This window comes from Ctenocephalides felis, unplaced genomic scaffold, assembly GCF_003426905.1.
Source record: "Ctenocephalides felis isolate EL2017-DRISC unplaced genomic scaffold, ASM342690v1 CF-g0.4_SCAFFOLD_01170, whole genome shotgun sequence".
In the NCBI taxonomy this organism is placed as follows: Eukaryota; Metazoa; Arthropoda; class Insecta; order Siphonaptera; family Pulicidae; genus Ctenocephalides; species Ctenocephalides felis.
This window is the reverse complement of record NW_020537324.1, coordinates 26,590,727-26,609,612: the sequence shown is the minus strand read 5'-3', so window position 1 is coordinate 26,609,612 and position 18,886 is coordinate 26,590,727. Positions and strand designations below refer to the sequence as shown.

The following is an 18,886-nucleotide window of genomic DNA, read 5'->3' as shown; positions in this document are numbered from 1 at the left end:
TGTATATATCTGTCGTATGCAATGATAGTGTAAAACTATTTTCATATATTCTGCAATAAAAGCCAGATTTATATAATCCTCTTCAAACGCAGATACATGTAAACGTTAGTATGGTTAATCGGACAGATTTATTAAATACGTGTTGGAAATAGAGTATAGTTTTTTTTTAATTTGTAAAACGCTTGCCACAAATATGCAAATTAATAAAAACATGGTGAATTCCGTGGAAAATAATCCGTAGCAACATATAATTTATTTTGAATTATACTCTATATTTACATATTTTATTCAAATTCATAACCATATGTTGATTTTGGTATTTTTATATTTTCTATTATTATTATTTTGATTATTTTCCTTTTTTCTTACTTAGAGCAGAGCGGGGACAAAGATTCAATTTGCTTTGAGCAATTATATTGTGAAAACTAAACCAATTATATCACGACACATAACACATTTCAAATAAACAACTATCTGACTATGTTCAGAGTAAGACTATTTTTCAAAAAATTGTCACCAGGTCCTTTTTACCCCAGAGATAGAGTAAATTAAAATGAACTGTGGGGAAGCAGATCCATTGTCTTATTTTTAATATTGAAGAAATATTATGAAATAATACCTACATTATTCAACCAATGCAAAATATAAATTTTACGGGTACATTTTTTACAGAGAAATAAATCTGTTTATAACCTTGATCTTTGTCAAAAATATTTATCAGCTGAGTTGGAATAATTATTTAATTAATTTATTTCTTGTAAAATTGGTTTGGTTAATCTAACTTACCGTTTTATACACTAGTTTTCATTGTTTACACCTTTGCCAGGGTCAAGGTTAATTCGATCCTATTTATATAGTTATAGTTTTATATTTATTATATAGTTAATTATCTACATGGTAAACTATTTATGGCTGATTGGCGTTAAATAAATAAATAAATAAATAATGAGTATGCAATCAAATGTTTCTATGTAGCAAAATCTAATCTTTTTTTAAAGTCTGTTTTATAAAGTTAAGAGCCTAACTAATTTAAAACATTGACTAATTGATTGGGTATTATATACATATAGTAGTATGATAGTAGTATGATATATGTATAGTATACATATGATACATATAATATTATTTATATACTTGCTCATATTTATTAAAACTAGCATGTCTAGATGTCCAAATTATCATTTGAAACTGCAAATTATCAGGAAAGTGCGCAGTTGACAACGCTTTTTCATGCCAACAAAAATTTTCGATGTTTATTACCGAGTTCTGAATTAGTTTTGGAACTATTTCAGGGCGCAGTTCAAAATTATATGATATTCTAGGGAAACATATGGTAGTTTGGTGGCTTTATTAATGTTATCTACATTGGAAACTGAGCCGAGTGGTGGTTAGTGTCACATTACAATGGTTTTCAAACTAAGGTAGAACCAACGGTAGAACTCATAACATCAATGTTTTGAGAATGATAATAGCAGAAATTTAATATTGATTTTCTTACATAGGAATATAGATTTTCTTATCATAGATTATAATACTCAACTATAAGGATACTTTTAAATGATCCAGAAAAGTATAAGTAAAATATAAAAATTTTTTTGCAATTACTAAATTCATTCACAGTTGAACTTAATAATAATTTTCAATGATAAAACAAGCTCTCCAGTTTTTTTTTTGCAAATATTGCAAATGCTGTTTTCAAAAGTTTCGCATGTACAGGGGTCTCTATTTCTGTGACCAATTAATTTCCTCAGTAATCCAAAATATATTTATTTAACACTATTATAGTCACTAGATTTAACTTTAATACATAAATATAATTAAATAAAAATTTACAGGTATTTATTTAGCATGTTTGGTCACAAAATATGCTTTATCATTTAGCACTTCCTACCAGGAAAAACACAATAAAAAGTTAATATATTTTGAAAACACTGAAACGGGGATGAGGCACAAAGGTCTAACATAATTTTCAATCATTACTCTGTCTGAACTACATCTCAACACGTATAAAACAAACAACTATTGAAATAAGTTTAGCAAAACTACCAGTTAATTCCGAATTAGAAATTATTTTCTATTTTTTTAAATTTGTCATCTGACACTTTTTTAATTTTGAAGAGATTTTACAAAATAATAACTACATAATACTACTAGCTACTTAATTATATTTATTTTCAATTTACAGTGTTTAATCGTTTATATTTAATTCACGCTAATTAAGTTATCTTTTTATATTTTTGAGAGCCGATCTTTGAATGTTTACACTATTTATTGTCAAAATGTAGAGAATAAGTATATTTTACTATTTTTAACTTCCCGTAGGGTAAGTTATAGTAATCGCAAAAAATCGAAAATGAAAATTGTTATATATCTTTACGTTACAAAGGTTTCTGAATATTTTGGTATACCTTAGAAAAAATTTATGTGTGTGTATGTGTGTGTACGTGTGTATGTATGTGTATATGTGTGTGTGTGCGGATACAAATTTTCGTCGACGATTTCGGGAACACCGAACACTGAATAATTAAAAAAAAACATTCGATTCGTATTAATAAGAAGATGTGCTAATATTAGTTTTTAGCGAAGGCAGGTTTGGCCATTCCGAAGATAAGGGGAGAAAAGTGCCAGTTTTCAATAGATTAATTAGATAATAGCGTCCGATTATAATAACTCAAAACATTATACTTGTATTGACAAGATGAAGAGCTGTTCACATTTTTGGGAAGGCAGGTCCAGCGGTTATAGATTCTCAATAAAAATAAGTTAAAAAATGTTATTTAGGGATTAAAAATGTTTATTGGACTTATGTACATCAAATTATCAGATATTTTATAGAGATTTTATCAATATGTACATATTTTATGTAATTTTTTTTGGGTTCCGTACCAAGATTTTTAATTACCTAGTTTGCCTTAAGGCACGATGCCATGCACCACTCTAGTTTTTTTTTAAGAATGCTTTATATACATATTTTTCAATGCAAATTTTCAAATGGGATTCAACGCTATTACAACCTGTTCACTGCCAATATATAAACTTTTCATACAACTGTTCGAATATTATTAACTTCCCGTAGGGTAAGTTATTGTAATGGGCCGAAAATCGGAATTGAAAATTTTACATTTCTCGACGTTTTGAAGGTTTCTGAACGTTTTGGCATACCTCAGAAAAAATGGATGTGTGTGTGTGTGTGTGTGTGTGTATGTATGTATGGATACAAATTTTCGTCCACGTTTTCGGGCGTACGGATCAACCGATTTGAATGGTTCAAAAAACATTCGATTCCTATTGATAGGGAAAAGAGCTGATTAGTTTTTGGCAAAGGCAGGTTCAGCCGTTTCGGAGATACGGAGCAAAGAGTGCAGAAAATAGAAATCGAATTTTTGAGAGAATGGAGTATCCGATTTGAATGATCTAAAAAACATTCAATTAGTAATGATTGGGAGAAGTGTTTATTAGTTTTTGGCAAAGGCAGGCCCAGCCATTTTGAAGATACGGAGCTAAATATGTAAAAAATGGCAATTTTTGAGAGAACTAAGCGTCCGATTTAAATGATTCAAAGAACTTTCTGCTTGTCTTAACAAAATAATTGATTTTGGAAAAAAAAAATTTGTTCCATTTTTTTTTTTTTTAGTTTTTTGTATATCGAAATATTTCAGATTTTATTTTTAATTCTGACTATAGTTCTAATATACTTTGCAAATAATTTCAACTCTGCAATTCAGTTTATATAATTCTTATAAATATTAGACAATGTTACAATATTTATAATAATCTATTTGAAAACATTCAGTATTCCACGAACATTTCGTTACGGTACGGGAAATTCCAGCAATTTGCCCTAAGGCACGATGCCATAATTGCCTCAAGACAGAATTCCACTTACAGCTAGTTTGTTTTTAAGATAGGCTTTTTGTATGTACCTGTGCGAAAAGTTGTAGAACCGCTGTTGTACATTGTATACGACTTATTCCCTAGAGATTCAGTATCTAAAACATTTTGAATAATGCGACGATATTTCTCGATTACAGCGTCGTGTAATTAATCTTCGGTCGTACGGGAATTCGGTGATACGCGACGAACAACGAAATTGTTCTGACTAATTTAGTTAATTCTGCAAATTATCCGCATACACAAAGCCTGTGTTTATTACATCAATCTGTCATATTACATAAACAACCCTGGTTTAATACGCAATTGACACAATTACGGACGGAGAGTCTATGCATATAAAACTCGCGGCCGAAAATCCAATTCGAATACGTTTTAACATTCCGCAAACGGATTAAATGGTTTGTTTATTCATCGACTTATTTGGATAACGTGTTTGCGTAATTACTGGAAGCCAAAAATAGTGGTTGAAAAATAAATTCGAATTTGGAATCATTTAGGGACGCATTGATTACCAACAAAAGGTTCCGAGTCAAAATAATGCATTCGCTGCAATCTAATATAATGCTGTAGGCATGGGTATATATGTATGAATAATCTATTTAACCAATAAATATTAGATTTGTATATATGATCTGCCTGTCTAACAGTCTACTTGTTCATCTATCAAAGTGTCCTATTTGAGAGACTACATGTCTAAGTGACTTCATGACTAAGTAAATCCTTTTGCACTTGTCTACCCGTTTGTATGTTTTCTTGTCACTACTACGTTCCCCTACCTATTCAATTGTTAATCCTAGGTTTCTATCTTATCTACCTGTGTACCTTTCTACCTCTACACCCGTAAACCTGTCCTCGAATGTTTTTTTAATCAAAATCGCCGACGAATAATTGTATTAAAATTGTCTAATAGACAGATTGAGGAGTTATACACATGTAAATTGATTAAAATCGAAACCTACCAGAATTCTAGTATTAATATCTGCCGTCGCCATTGTAAAAAGTAGTGTATATTTGGCCAGATTTTCACAAAAAATACAAATCAGTCTTATTGTGAAAAAATTTGCGTGCACACTTTCATCCAATATTAACTATTTCAATAGCAGCTGGTATATCTAAATTCCAATATTTGTATGGATTTTTCATATAAGAAAATAAAATAACATGTATGCTATACTATCTATATATTATACTGAATGCCTTTATGTACTTCACATAAATAATAGGCAAAATCGTATAACATGACAGAAAACTAGTTCTTGTATTTATTATTATAGCGGATTCACTCAGAAATAGTTTTCGCAAACGTTATTTTATTATCCGTAGTTCGTAATTTGAGTCGATCTTATTTGAACAAAATGCTATTCTATCTATTTTTATGTCTCACTTAAGATTTATATGAATGCAATTCTAAAGTACAGAGAACACTAGGGGAAAAAACTTCTTTGCTGACCTAAATTTTTAAACTTAAATAATGGCTAAAGAAATATTGACTTCCATATTTTATCTCAATGATTTTATAAAATATGTTTTTGTATTGACATACTTTGACAAAAGCAAAACAAATTAATATAAATTATTAATTTACATAAAAATGGGTTTTAAATTACATGTTTAGTACTTTTTGCGTTGATATATTAATATTTCAAATGATTTATATTACAATTTTGCCGGCTATTTATATTAAGATTTAAGTTACATTTTTTTAAAGATATTGTACTGAAATGAAAATATGAATTATAACATTGAATTATATTATAATGTGTAATTGCTAAATTGTTTTAATATCAGATTTTATTTATTTATAATAAAATATTAACATTTCTAACAATATAATTGTTGCAAATTTTGCATTACTTAACGAATTTGACGCAAGTTTATAATTTACATTATTATTTGTTTAAGTTTCAAAATTGTTTCAATTTTATTCTGAATAATAAAGATCAGTGTTCTAAAATCCTTTATAAACCGCACTTGATGTACAAAATCTCTCCACCGTATTCGTTTTGTACAAGTTTATAGACATCATTTTATCGATTTTAATATAACTAATGTGGATTAATTACAAGCCGTTTATAAATTTATTATCTTCATATTTCTGTTAAGTATCTACTATTTAGGACGTTTTTTATTAAATTTTAAACAAGTTAATTTTAATGCTTTTTTAGAATTAAACTCTTATCATATGACTATAATATTTTAGGGAAACTTATGTCTTTAAACTTTATTCCTGAACGAAGTTTAATCAAAATACTATATGACTAAGCCTCAGGCTCTTAATTCTATAATAATATTATCGGGCCTTTTTAGTCAAACATAAGATGCAAATTGTAGTATTTGCTTCTGGCAAATATATAAAAATTATACCATATATAAAGTAATTCCGTGATCTGTGTAGATGTGTTTTTCCCGCATGATGGTTAACAAAAATATATAGTGAATAGCAGTAACCATTTCAGACATATATATTATTTAATTTCAAATAAGTTTTACTAACCTGTCCAAGGCTATAGCAACTAAGTGCAGAATGGATGCAGTGCAGCAGAGGACGTCGCTTGATGTCCACATATCACAGAGCTCCGGCCCGAGGGTCCAACGCTGCCGCACTTCGTAAACAGCACCTGATGGAAATAATGATAGAATAATATATATATATATATATATATATATATATATATATATATATGTATATATATATATACTGGCACTAAATGTCAACAATATGTAGCACAAAACTTGCAAACACCTATACGTATCTTACATAGGGTTGGTCGAGCCATAAAGGCACAATTTGCTTTCAGTAATTATACTGTTTAAACTAAATAAATGACATCACAACACATTAAACATATCAAACAAACAACTATCAAACAATGTTCAGTAAAATTTTCAGCTAATTTCTTATTATAAAAATGTGCTTTTTTACTATTTTTTAAACTACAAGTTTTATGAGCACATTTTTTACAAAAAATACTGGTTTAGTTTGGTACTTTGTCAGAAGTATTCATCATTACACTACAAAATTGTATCTATAAATAGTAAATACTATCGGTATAAAATACTTGCTTTTGAAATAATGGTATTGGATCCCTTTCCCCGCGAGAACCTTTAAGTCCCGCTCTACAATAATACATTTTTAACAAGTAAAAACATCTTTCATAGTGTAATCATGTTGTCTCATTTTCAGGAATAAATTAAACAATTATAGTTTGTGTCTTATAAAAATTAAAAAATGTTGATTCTATGAAAATTTTGTAAACATAATTAAAAATAAATTTATAAGGCTTGATTAGTAACTCATACTTCCAAGCTTTGTGCAGAAAAATTCTAATTAAAAATATCTCTGTATGCAAAAAGAAAATGAGCATGAAAAGATTTTATTAGAACACACGCAGCAAACAATAAAATAATTTCGAGCGTCGGCATTTTTAGTTTATGCATAATAAATGAATGCAATAATAAACTATTGCATAATAAATTTTACTATAAACACTTCTGAATAATAAAACAATGGCGAAGAATTCAATTATCAATAATACGAGATAAAAGTGATCATTTCAAAGTTACATTTGGAAACGATAATATTTTTTTTTAATTTTATTTTTCGTAACTTTAATTAATTTTAGTAATTAAATCACTTCTCATAGGCCTATAATATTTTAGGATGTTTGGTTTGTCTATCTATCACCATGCAAAGTTTCATCAAAATTCCGGAAGAGTAAACCTGAGTTTCTCCTTGAATGTGATTTTTCAAATCTAGTTCAGTTGTTTTACATTTTAGAGAGTGAGTGCACTAAAAACTCGACTGTCAAGTGTTATATTGAATAACAACCATAATAAAGAAATTTGTACCACAAACAAATCTGCAAATCATATTTCTGAAAAAACATGAACTTCTCTTGCGAGAACATTTAAAACAAGTTAATAAATAGGCAATAGAAAAATGACAAGAATCATTCAACTAAACAATATATGTCTGGAACAAATCTGTTTGACCATTTTCGAATCTATTACATTTCTATCATTTCAAATAAATATAATTTTTCATTATATGAAAATTTCATTTGAATTTGAATCTATCACATTTCTATCATTTCAAATAAATATAATTTTTCATGCTCCATATAATTCGAAGGCAAATATGCGTAGATTCCCATAATTGAACTTCATTCTACTCGAAAATTACTGACCAAATCCTCGGACCATATTTTTCCACGACATAAGAACGATTCACATGAGATTAAATAAATTCTAAGTCAGGTAATACAACATTCATTTTTAATAATATTCTAAATTCAATACATTTGAGATAACTCGATAACTCCGAAGTTCAGTACGGGTATTAGAGGATCAGATCGAATGATAGCGAAAGAATTATTATACTTTGCCACGTACAGACTTTTTCGATTTCAGAAAAATAATTTGCATTTTAAATCTATATTATAATAAACCCACGGCGCAAAGGATTTTCGAGGGAGTTTTTATTGAACCTCATGCAAAAATTTATTTGCCTCGTTGATTGTCTGATCGGAAAGGTATTATATTGCGCCGAAAATATAATGCTGATATTAAAAGATAGGAGAATCCAAATCCATCAGAGAATTCAGGTGGTCTTACGAAACAGAGATTCTGATGCATTGAAATGATTTTAATAATAGTATTGTAGTATATAGAACAATAGATGTTTTTATGTTGGTATCAGAAATATTTTCAATATCGCGGGTAAAAAGGTTTAGCACCGATATCTCAAAAATAAGTGAAGTTGAAATTTTTTTTAACAACAATATTTGAAAGTAGAGGAAAAAAGATGTATAACCAGTCATCACCTATATTCCTAAAACGTCTTTATCGGGAGATAAACTGCAATGTTTGAAAATCCATAACAATAATATGTTCTTTCCTTGTTAAATTTTATTGGTCGTGAGCGCTGTTCTTCAGTTTACGAGACCTTAATTTAGTTTTTAAGCCTACGGTGTTCGAATGTTTTATATGAGATTTTTACTTTTTTATATTAACTCTATAAAAGCTGTAAGTGGGTGGGGCAAAAACAACTATCTAAGCTTTTACCATGGCAAAGATGTCAATAATAAAAAATAATAAGTCAAAAAAATAAATTAAGTTAAAAATGTAATTTTACAAGAGATAAATTGAATAAGTAGATTATTATTTTTGACGAAATATCAGATTAAGGTTATATACAGTGTTATCTTTGTAAAAAATGGACCCATGAAATTTATATTTTGCATTGATTGAATATTGTAAGTATTACTTCGTAAAATATTTTTAAAATTAGAAAAAGACATTGGACTTTTTTGAATCCTAGCTGTCCCATTTTACCTCGCTTATACGGTAAAAAGTACCAGATGACAAGTTTTTCCAAAGCTGCACAGAAACATATTTCTACAATGATGAAAGTTTTACTGAACATAGTCAGATAGCTTTACTGAGTCATAGTCAAATTGGGCCTTCGTGCCCCGCCCTACCATACAATTTTTAATACTAATATATTGTTACTAATTCATAAATGAATACCCTACACTTATAGTAATCGTAAAAAAATCAAAAGTTTGAGGGATTCTGAACATTTTGGCAAACCTTAGAAAAAATTGATGAATGGGTGTGTATGCGTGTATATATAGTATAGATATGTTTATATTTGGATACAATTTTCCGTCCACGATTTTGAGAGCACAGATAATCCGATTTGAATAATTCAAAAAGCAGTCGATTCGTATTGATTAGTTTTTGGCAAAGACAGGTTCGGCGATTCCGAAGATTCGCCAAAAAGTAACAAGAACGGCAATTTTGAGATAATGCAGGGTCCGATTTAAATAATTCAAAAAACAGTCGATTCGTCGATGCGTAGACTTGTTGACTAGTTTTTGGCTAAAACAGGTCCAGCTGTTTAGAAGGTACTGGGTAAAAAGTAATAAAAATGGTTATTTTGTAAAATGGTAAAGAATGGAGCCTCCGAATTGAATGATTCAAAGAAAATATCACTTGTTTTGATATAATAATGAATTAGTTAAATTTTTGTGAAGACAGATCTAGCAGTTTTGGAGATTCAATAAAAAAATAATAATTATATAACTTCAATAAAATAACAATAATTACAAAATTTGTTTACATTTCTATTGGTTCCGTGCCAAAATTTGTAATGTTTAACCATTGTACAGCAACGCGGCTTTAACATTAACATAAAACAATGAAAAAAAGAGTGCGCGTATGGTTCACACGCGATTGAAGTAAGACTGTTTTGCTATAGTACGAGATGGCATTTAAGTTAAAAATAAATACATCATATAACAATTTTGAATAATGTTTCTTAGAAATGTGGTAACACTCGCGATGCACTCATTCTTTAATGTCAAACATTATACATATTTATATAATAATAAATTATAAATTATTTATTAGAATAGTAATACAATAATGTAAATAAAGTCATACTTCAAATACGACATGATCGGTTTGCCATTGTAATTAGCATTTAGAACTTGAACCTTTATTTGAGAAATGAAGTAATTTGTGATTAATAAATTCTATAATGGACAGCTATATTATAACAATCTTGAGTAATTTTATAAACATTTGATTTCATTTCTATTATGAAGTATATCTGTATATTAATGATACATAGCTACAAACTATAGTCAGTAATAAATCTGAATATCAATTCATACTTCATTATTTATAAAAATATGCAACTTTGTAATATTTTACGGTAAGGATCAGTAAAATGAAATGGTAAGCTTTGACATTTGAACGAGAATAGTTGTTTCACTTCTCAAGTAATTTAAATTAACATACGTTCATTGACTGTTTATTTTTTGACTATTTCGTTAGCGATACAGTCTTATTCTTTGAGCAGCTTTAGTATGTGTCTTGCCTTTAAAAATATTTTCTGAAAAATATATAGTAACCACGAATAATACAAATTATTTCAATAAACTTACGTTTCATACACAGATTTTCATTTGTTTTATCATTTCACAGATAGAAATGATATTATCGAGAGCGAATGACAAATCATTGGCGCTCGACTCGAGCGTAACGCTCTTCCGTTGCATTTTCACAGATTCACACCTTAGTCGCGCATAAAGAAGTTTCACTTCACAAATCAAACTTTTCAGAAAATTTTAAAGCGTTTACAAATTTCAAATCACGGTAAAAGAAGTACCAGCAGTTTGCCTTAAGGCACGATACCATGCACCACTAGTTAATTTTAATAACAAAAACTCTAATAAAAATCCTAAATTCCTTTTATACGAATACAAAAAAAAATTTTTTGCTGCAGATAAAAACATATACATCATAAAAAGCAGAAACATCATTCCAGAGACAATTGCCACAAAGATTCGCATTTCACACCGCCAATTTGTTATGTTAGATTACCCCTCGGAGAACTCGCGAAACGAAGACACGTGCACAAGACAACGTACGCGTGTGACATATGTACTCGACGTGGAAATAAGAACAAAAGGTTGCATGACGAATGATCGCAGATTTATCAGCATCCTCTCTGATATCCAACAAACGTACCTTTATTTTAAAGAAATAGTTACAGTGCCGGCGTTCTATTCCGTTCAAGATAAATTAGTTAATTAAAATCGATTCTTCGGCGAACGATGTGGAGATTCATCAAAGTGAAACGTGGAGATTTTGTAGTACGATATGCTGCAATGTAATGCATTTTATCTATTGTAAATTAAAACATTTACGTGATTTATAGGGGAGTTTTAAAATATGTGGATAAAAAGATCCACCACCGATATCTTAAAAACCAGTAAACTTAAGAATATTTTAACAATATTATTTGAAAGTAAAAGAAAAAAGATAAATAAACAGTCATCATCTTGATCCTTAGGTCTTCATTGTCAGGAGATTAAATCCATAACAAAAGTAATTACTCTCGTTGTTAGTTTTTGTGGTCGTGAGCACTGTTGTTAGTTTACGAAATCTTAATATCATTTTTTAAGCTTAATTTATTAAATTGTTTTATAGAAATTGTTAATCTTAAGTTAGATTCAACAGTGTTTTCATATAACCATTATAAAAACTTACACCGGGGTGTGGAAAAAAGGACCAACTGAAGTTATATCAATAAAAAAAGTAAATCAAGAAGTGAACTAAGTTATGAAACGCTATTGAACAAAAATTGAATTAAATAAATAGTTTTCAGAACAAGGTTATTCAGAGTGTTATCTCTGTAAAAATGCACCCACTTATTTTATGCAATTGTTGAATAATGTACAGTTATTTTGTAAAGGCTTTAGGTCTGTTTTCCCAATGGCCGTCTCAATTTACCAAACTTATGGATAAAAGAGGACCAGGTTACAAATTTTTAAAATAACAGTAAAACACACATTATTCCATTGATCAGATAGTTGTTTGTTTGACATTGATGTGGTTGTTTTAGTTTTCAAAGTATAAATGCCCGAAGTCAAATCGGACCTTGGTGCCCCGCTCTACCCTATATATAATTCAGTTGATTTGTCTTAATTTTGAAGATAATATCAAAGTTTTACTTCATTTTGATAGATACCTATAGTTATCTGAGTATTTTAGTATCGTACTAAAAAGGATTCAATTTAGGTCTTGAAAACGCTATTATTTATCACGTTTGTGCTACAAGGTTTTTCGTTCATGTTTATCACACATTTTGTTAAGATTTTCCAATCGATATCATTGAAAATATATTTAAAAAGTATTCTTAATAGTATAAAGCAGATTGATAAATATTAAAGAAAATTGCCACAAAGTGTTTGTCGTCTATAGACGACACTCGTACGTAACAAGTCATCAAGAAGATGTCGCCTATAAGTCGTTAAATATTTAAATTACTTAACTCTGGCTTTGTATATAAATTCCAAGAATCAAAGATAAATCTAACTCTTTAATAAATTATTTTTAAGAATTATATATGTTGTTCATTAATTATTTAATAAACAATTTAATTAAGTTAATATATATATATTGTTCTGTAATAGCATGATCATACGTGCTTTCAATAAAAATATGAATTAATTGTTCAATGTTGATCAAAGTCCAAGATCTTTACATGAACGCGGAAGACGCCATTCCTAGAATTGACACGTACAATGCATAATATATAGAGTCAGAATTATTTGTATTAACCAGTGATGTCTTAGTCAAGACTCTAGCCGAGTGATGATGTATTAAGAGTAGTCTTAGATAATCTAAGTGGAGATTATGTCTGTAAAGTAAAGCAATAAATACAGTGTAAAACATTACAAGTGGATTTTTATTGGAACCAGAAGTTTGTCTCTTCTAGCGAATACCTTATTGAAAGGACCCATTAGTCTGAAGAGAACTCTCATCAAACCAGTCGATTAAACATTATTCCTACTGCTCGACCCAAGGCATCAGGAAAGGTTGGACGGACATTATTTCCATATCGCATGAAGAAGCTACTACAGTAACCAATATCCCGGACTGTGGATCTTACAACAAAAGGACCTCCAACCCATACCCGAACCATACTACCAACACCATCATATCATTTCAATATATATATATATATATATATATATATATATATAAAATTGATACATGATAACAAATTTGATATAAAAGCTAAAAATGTGTTTAGTTCTTGTGTTTTTAGGCCTTGATCTGCAATAGTTTGCCTGTTAATATCGATGACTAATATCGTTCAATAAATTGTTCGACAAACTTTTTTCACAAAACTTTTTTAATGTGTATTTTATTGGTTAATGGACTAGGCGAATATTGAATATCGTGAATATATGGTTTCATTACATGCTAGCTAAAACACATAAGTTTGATATTCAATTATTAATTTCTGAACTAATTTCCAAAGTTTTTCTCTTCATAGAATTACAGTTCAAATCGTGCCCATTGCAGTTCCACACGTATAATTCATACGATTCTTTTCATAGTATTTTAACACGATATGTAATAACTGAATCATGTTTCAGCATGAAAACAGTTAGATTTTATTTGTTATGAACATGGTTTTGTACGAATATATAAAATTGGAATGCTTGCAAACCGAAAAAGCAAAAATTGTTTACCGATATATTCATAACGAGATATACATTCGCCATCGAAAATAGTTGTTATTTGTATTTCATGCACAGCTGTTTTGACTAGAACTGTAATATTTGATACATATAATATAATGTTCGTAGTTAAAATGTAGGTAAAATGAATATGATTATTATTGGTATATTTAGTCTAAAATGTTGTAATTCAGTAGAATATGATTAAATATTCGATATCTTAAGCAAATTTAATAAAATGTGAAGCACGATTTCTTGTACAAAGAATTGCTTTAATTAATGTTTTTCATAGTTTTCGATACATAGTGAATTTTCTAACTGTTCTTTCTAACATTATTGTTAAGAGAAAATGAAAGTTAACTATTCTTGACCTGATAATGTAAAATCGAGTTTACCGCTCGAGTTAAGAAAATTGTGGAATATATCCAGGATTAAGTTTAAATGAAAAGAATTTTTTTTTACTTTACATACCACATATTACGCTCATTTTTAGATGCAGTTACAAAAATCTGAACTCAAAAACATTTTTTAAATAAGTTATTATTTTATAAAAACAATGTCGTGATAATAATCCTTTCAAGCCGATAAAAATTTAAGTATGTAAATGAGTGAGATTTCAAAGTCCCAGGTGATAAATATTCATATTTATTTTATATGTCCATATAATATAGGTGTGAATGTACGATTATTACAAAAATGTCGTCTATTTTCAGAAAGTTAAAAAAGTCTCAAATTAAAACTGAAAATAAAACATTTCAGAATTTTGAATTTAAAGTATGGGGAATTTTAACAGAAATCGCACTTGTTCCATCATTATAAATTTCATATAAGGTAGGACGGGGGTTCACAAAGGTCCATATTGATTTTGAGCAATTATATTGTGAAAAACAAACTCATTATAGCACAACAAATGACACATATCAACAAATAGCTATCTGACCTTCAGTAAAACCCCCTGCTAATTCATCATGTGTTTTTTCTAATTTGTAATTTGGTACTTTTTACCCTATAGGCGGGATTAAATGGGACGGCCAGGGGACAAACAGATTCTCTTCTTTTAATTTTAAAGAAATTTTATGAAATAATTGCTACATTATTCAACCATGCAAAAAATAAATCTCATGACTTATTTTTTACAGAGATAACACAGTAAATAACCTTGATCTGGTACTTTGTCAGAAATATTTACCAACAGAGTTGGAATAACTATTTGTTTGATTTATTTCTTGCAAAATTGCTTCTTTTAAATTATACTGCTTTTTCATTTACATTTTTTTATTCTTTACTCTTTTGCCAGGTAAAGATTCAGTTGGTTCTATTAACCCAACCCACGTGCAAGCTTTTATAAATGTTATATAAAAAAACTGTTGAATCTAAATTAAAATTAACAATACATCTTTCAAAATAATTAAATAACGTATACTTAAAAATTATATTAAGGTCTCGTAAACACTACTCACAATAAAAAAATACTAACAAGGAAAGAAAATGGTTCCGTTATGGATTTTCTAATATTGCTGTTTATCTACATATAGCGACGTCGTAAGAATCATGATGATGGCTGGTTATACATCCTTTTCCCTCTACCTGCAAATATTTTTGTTAAAAAATTCTTAACTTTACTGGTTTTTGAGATATCGGTGGTGGAACTTATTACCCGCGGAACTTAAAGCTCCGCTCTACTCTTTTTCATCATTTGAAATAGAAAAGTGGTCCATATTAAGCATAAAAATAGTCATTGCTGCACAACCACATGAATGTTTGATGTACAAATTAATTATTGCAAATCAGTAATCAATTAATATTTAGCAAGGATTAATAACAATTGTTTTAAACATTTTCAAATAGATAATTATCACTATATCGTTCATAAAATACATGTGACTATCTTAACACGCTCAAAACACTTGAGAAAAGTTACATTAGCAAGAGGTACCGAATTAATCTATCTGAGGATATATTTCTTACGATCAGAATAACGCATTTGAAATATATACATTTTTAAACTGAATTGTAAATTTAAAATTTATATTTAAAGTATAAAGTTTTGTATATTTTTGAAAATGTTGAATTTTTTTTCTGTAAGTTTTGAAATTTGCTTGAACTGTATAAGTAAACTTTAAAAATTAACAATCTTGGTATAAAATCCAACAAAATTGTAACAAAATTAGTACCCATTTTTAAAAACTTTATCAAATATCTGATGGTGACCATTTTTGACCTTCGAATATCTTTTTTCCTTTTTTTGTACTGCTGGACAAAAAATTGTATCCAAACATACACGCGCATACATTTATTTTTTCAAAGGTATGGCAAATTGTTCAGAAACCACTGAAACGTGAAGATATGCAAAAATTTTTATTTTCGATTTTTTTGCGATTACTATAACTTATCCTACGAAAGTTCATAATGTGCTTCGAGACATAGTATTAGATATAGTAAAAGAGATATAGTATAAAAGTATCTATATCTTTTAGTATAAGACCACTTACCTAGCGGCATGACGAGGCACGCGACGAGCAGGTCGGCGACGGCGAGCGACAGGATCAGATAGTTGGCAACGTTCTGCAAGTTGCGCTCGATCAAGATTGCCGCTATCACAAACACGTTCCCTGGAAAACAAGCAGAAAAATAATATGATATACGATTCATGTACTTCACAGAAAAGACGTATACTTCTTACACTTGAAATTGATAAAAACATGAAAAATGTAGAATATGTCAAGGGTTGTGAAATGTCACACGTAACGAGAGAGTTGACGCCAAGGTTATATTATAAGAAAATGTAACGGTTGCTTTTGAAAATCTTGCTAAGTCATAACATAAGTCATAAATTCACAAAAATATTCAGCATTGAGGAGCTACTAGTGTTTTTCTCTAATGTGCCAAATTTGTCATCACGAGTCCTGGGTTCAAATCCGAGTCTTGCCGCAGTGACTTGTAATCCATATCCAATTATTAATAATTGTTTTTTGAATTAATATTCTTAACTACTAGTATTTTTTTAAGATTCTGAAGGAAAAGTTTGTTTGTTTGATGTTTTTGATGATGAAAACATCCGTTTTGCATTTTATGTTTTTTTCAACCTTTCAAATGAGACCAAATTCGGTAACAGTATGTATGTATATGTGAATGTAAGTTGATTTTTTTATTTTTTATCCAGGTTTTCTCGTAAATGGCTAACGATTTTAAAAATTTAATAATTAATTGATTTGTGGTTATTATTATTGCTGAATTGATAAATTTGGAGAGAAATGATATTTATAAAACGCGTTGCTTGGGAAAAAGCGTATTATATGGGATAGGAACAATATGTTTTAAAATCGTGAAATAATAAAATTATTTGGCCATTTGAAAACTTCTACTTTTTTGGCAGTAATTGAATAAATCTCAATAAGAACCTAGGCATGTGATTAGCTTTGCTCAATAATCGGGCAAGGATTTCTTTTTATTTAGCAGAAAAGTGAAAATTTTCCTTCCATGTTTTAACCTACAATCCTAAATCGACTTTAAAAATTCAAAATCTTTATTAGTTTATGATAAAGACGATTTCTTCATAATAATGAACAAAAAAAATTGGATAATTTTGATAATGTTTTTTTATTATGTTAGCGATCATGCTCATACTAAACATACTAAAATTTGACGCCCTACAAATTAGTGTATTGATTTTAAAAATTCAAATTTTTAAAAAAATTACCACTTAAAATTTGCGTCTTTTGTAATGTAATCAAAACTTCAATTTCTCAAAAACGGCTGAACCTTTTACACAAATTTAAAAGCCATTGAATTAAACTTGATAAAAAGGAACCATTTCTTTAGAATTAACAATAAAGTTTTTTTCGGTAACAGTTATTTTATAAATGTTGCTTTCTCAAGTTTATAGAAAATATTCAATAATTATCTAAAAAAGTTCTTTTAATTATTTAAAAAGGTTCCAAGATAATGTTATAAATGAGAAGTCTACTAAGTAGAAAAATGTACCATTAATTCAAATGATTGAATAATGTTATAAACTTCGTACTCAAGTATGTAATTATGTCAGCATTTTCTGATGCTTAATATTTTATAAAATAATTTATTAATTTTTGTATAGAAAACATTTCGAAGTCTATAATTTAATTTAGTGATGAAGCACTATAAAAGTCTTACGAATATTGGTTGAATTATATAAAATAATTGAAATTTGGATTAAAGGGAAGCACATTTAAGACATACAAAAACGTGTTCGTGCACTATAATTAATATAATTGAAGTTATTATAAATGTTTTGAAGATTCATTAATTCGAAATCGCAATGTTTTTAGTGAAAGATAAACTTTATTTTCGAAATAAACAGTTGAAAATTTTATCCAAGGGTTGTTTAAGTCAATTATTAAACGTTTAGGGAATTTTGTGCAACTTGCCTTAAGACAAAATGCGACTTTCAAATAGTTATATATAATATCAAAATTAATTGTTATATTGTTATGTAACTATTCATTTGAGGTATTTCAACCGATTAATATAAAGATATTTTGGGAAATGTATTTTTGGAAAATACCTCCATATATGCCGTTCGATTCCCGTGAATTATCCAGAATTACGGAAGTTATGTTCGCAAGAATCACCGAAGTTGCAACTTTGTACTAAGAGAAGTTTTACAGTGATGTTCTCGACTGAAAACAAAGCAATGCGCTTAAAGTTTCATGTGGAAAGATGTTTCCTTGGTAAGTACTTTGGGAGAGAGTTTCCGAGTAAAAATATAGATAATAAATAAATAATTTAGAATCATTGATTGAAAAATATATTTAACTCGTCTGCTTTTTGATAAAATAATCATAGTATTATTATGATGTATCAAAATTGATAAGTGATTAGTTTTTGCAAAGATCCAAGCATTTTAGAGATAAGGAGCTAAATGCGCAAAAAATGATAGTTCTTGAGAAAACGAAGCTTTTGATTTAAAT

General features: G+C 28.6%; 1 protein-coding gene across 1 annotated transcript in view; it reads right to left on the bottom strand.

The window, feature by feature from the left end:
- LOC113367007 (5-hydroxytryptamine receptor-like) overlaps positions 1–18,886 on the bottom strand; it is an 83,075-nt gene that overhangs the window by 32,509 nt on the left and 31,680 nt on the right. The window contains exons 2-3 of the mRNA XM_026608641.1: positions 16,430–16,549; positions 6,389–6,512 (exon numbers count right to left, since the gene is read on the bottom strand). Of these exons, the coding sequence (XP_026464426.1) occupies positions 6,389–6,512; positions 16,430–16,549 (244 nt within the window). The remainder of the gene's footprint in view (positions 1–6,388; positions 6,513–16,429; positions 16,550–18,886) is intronic.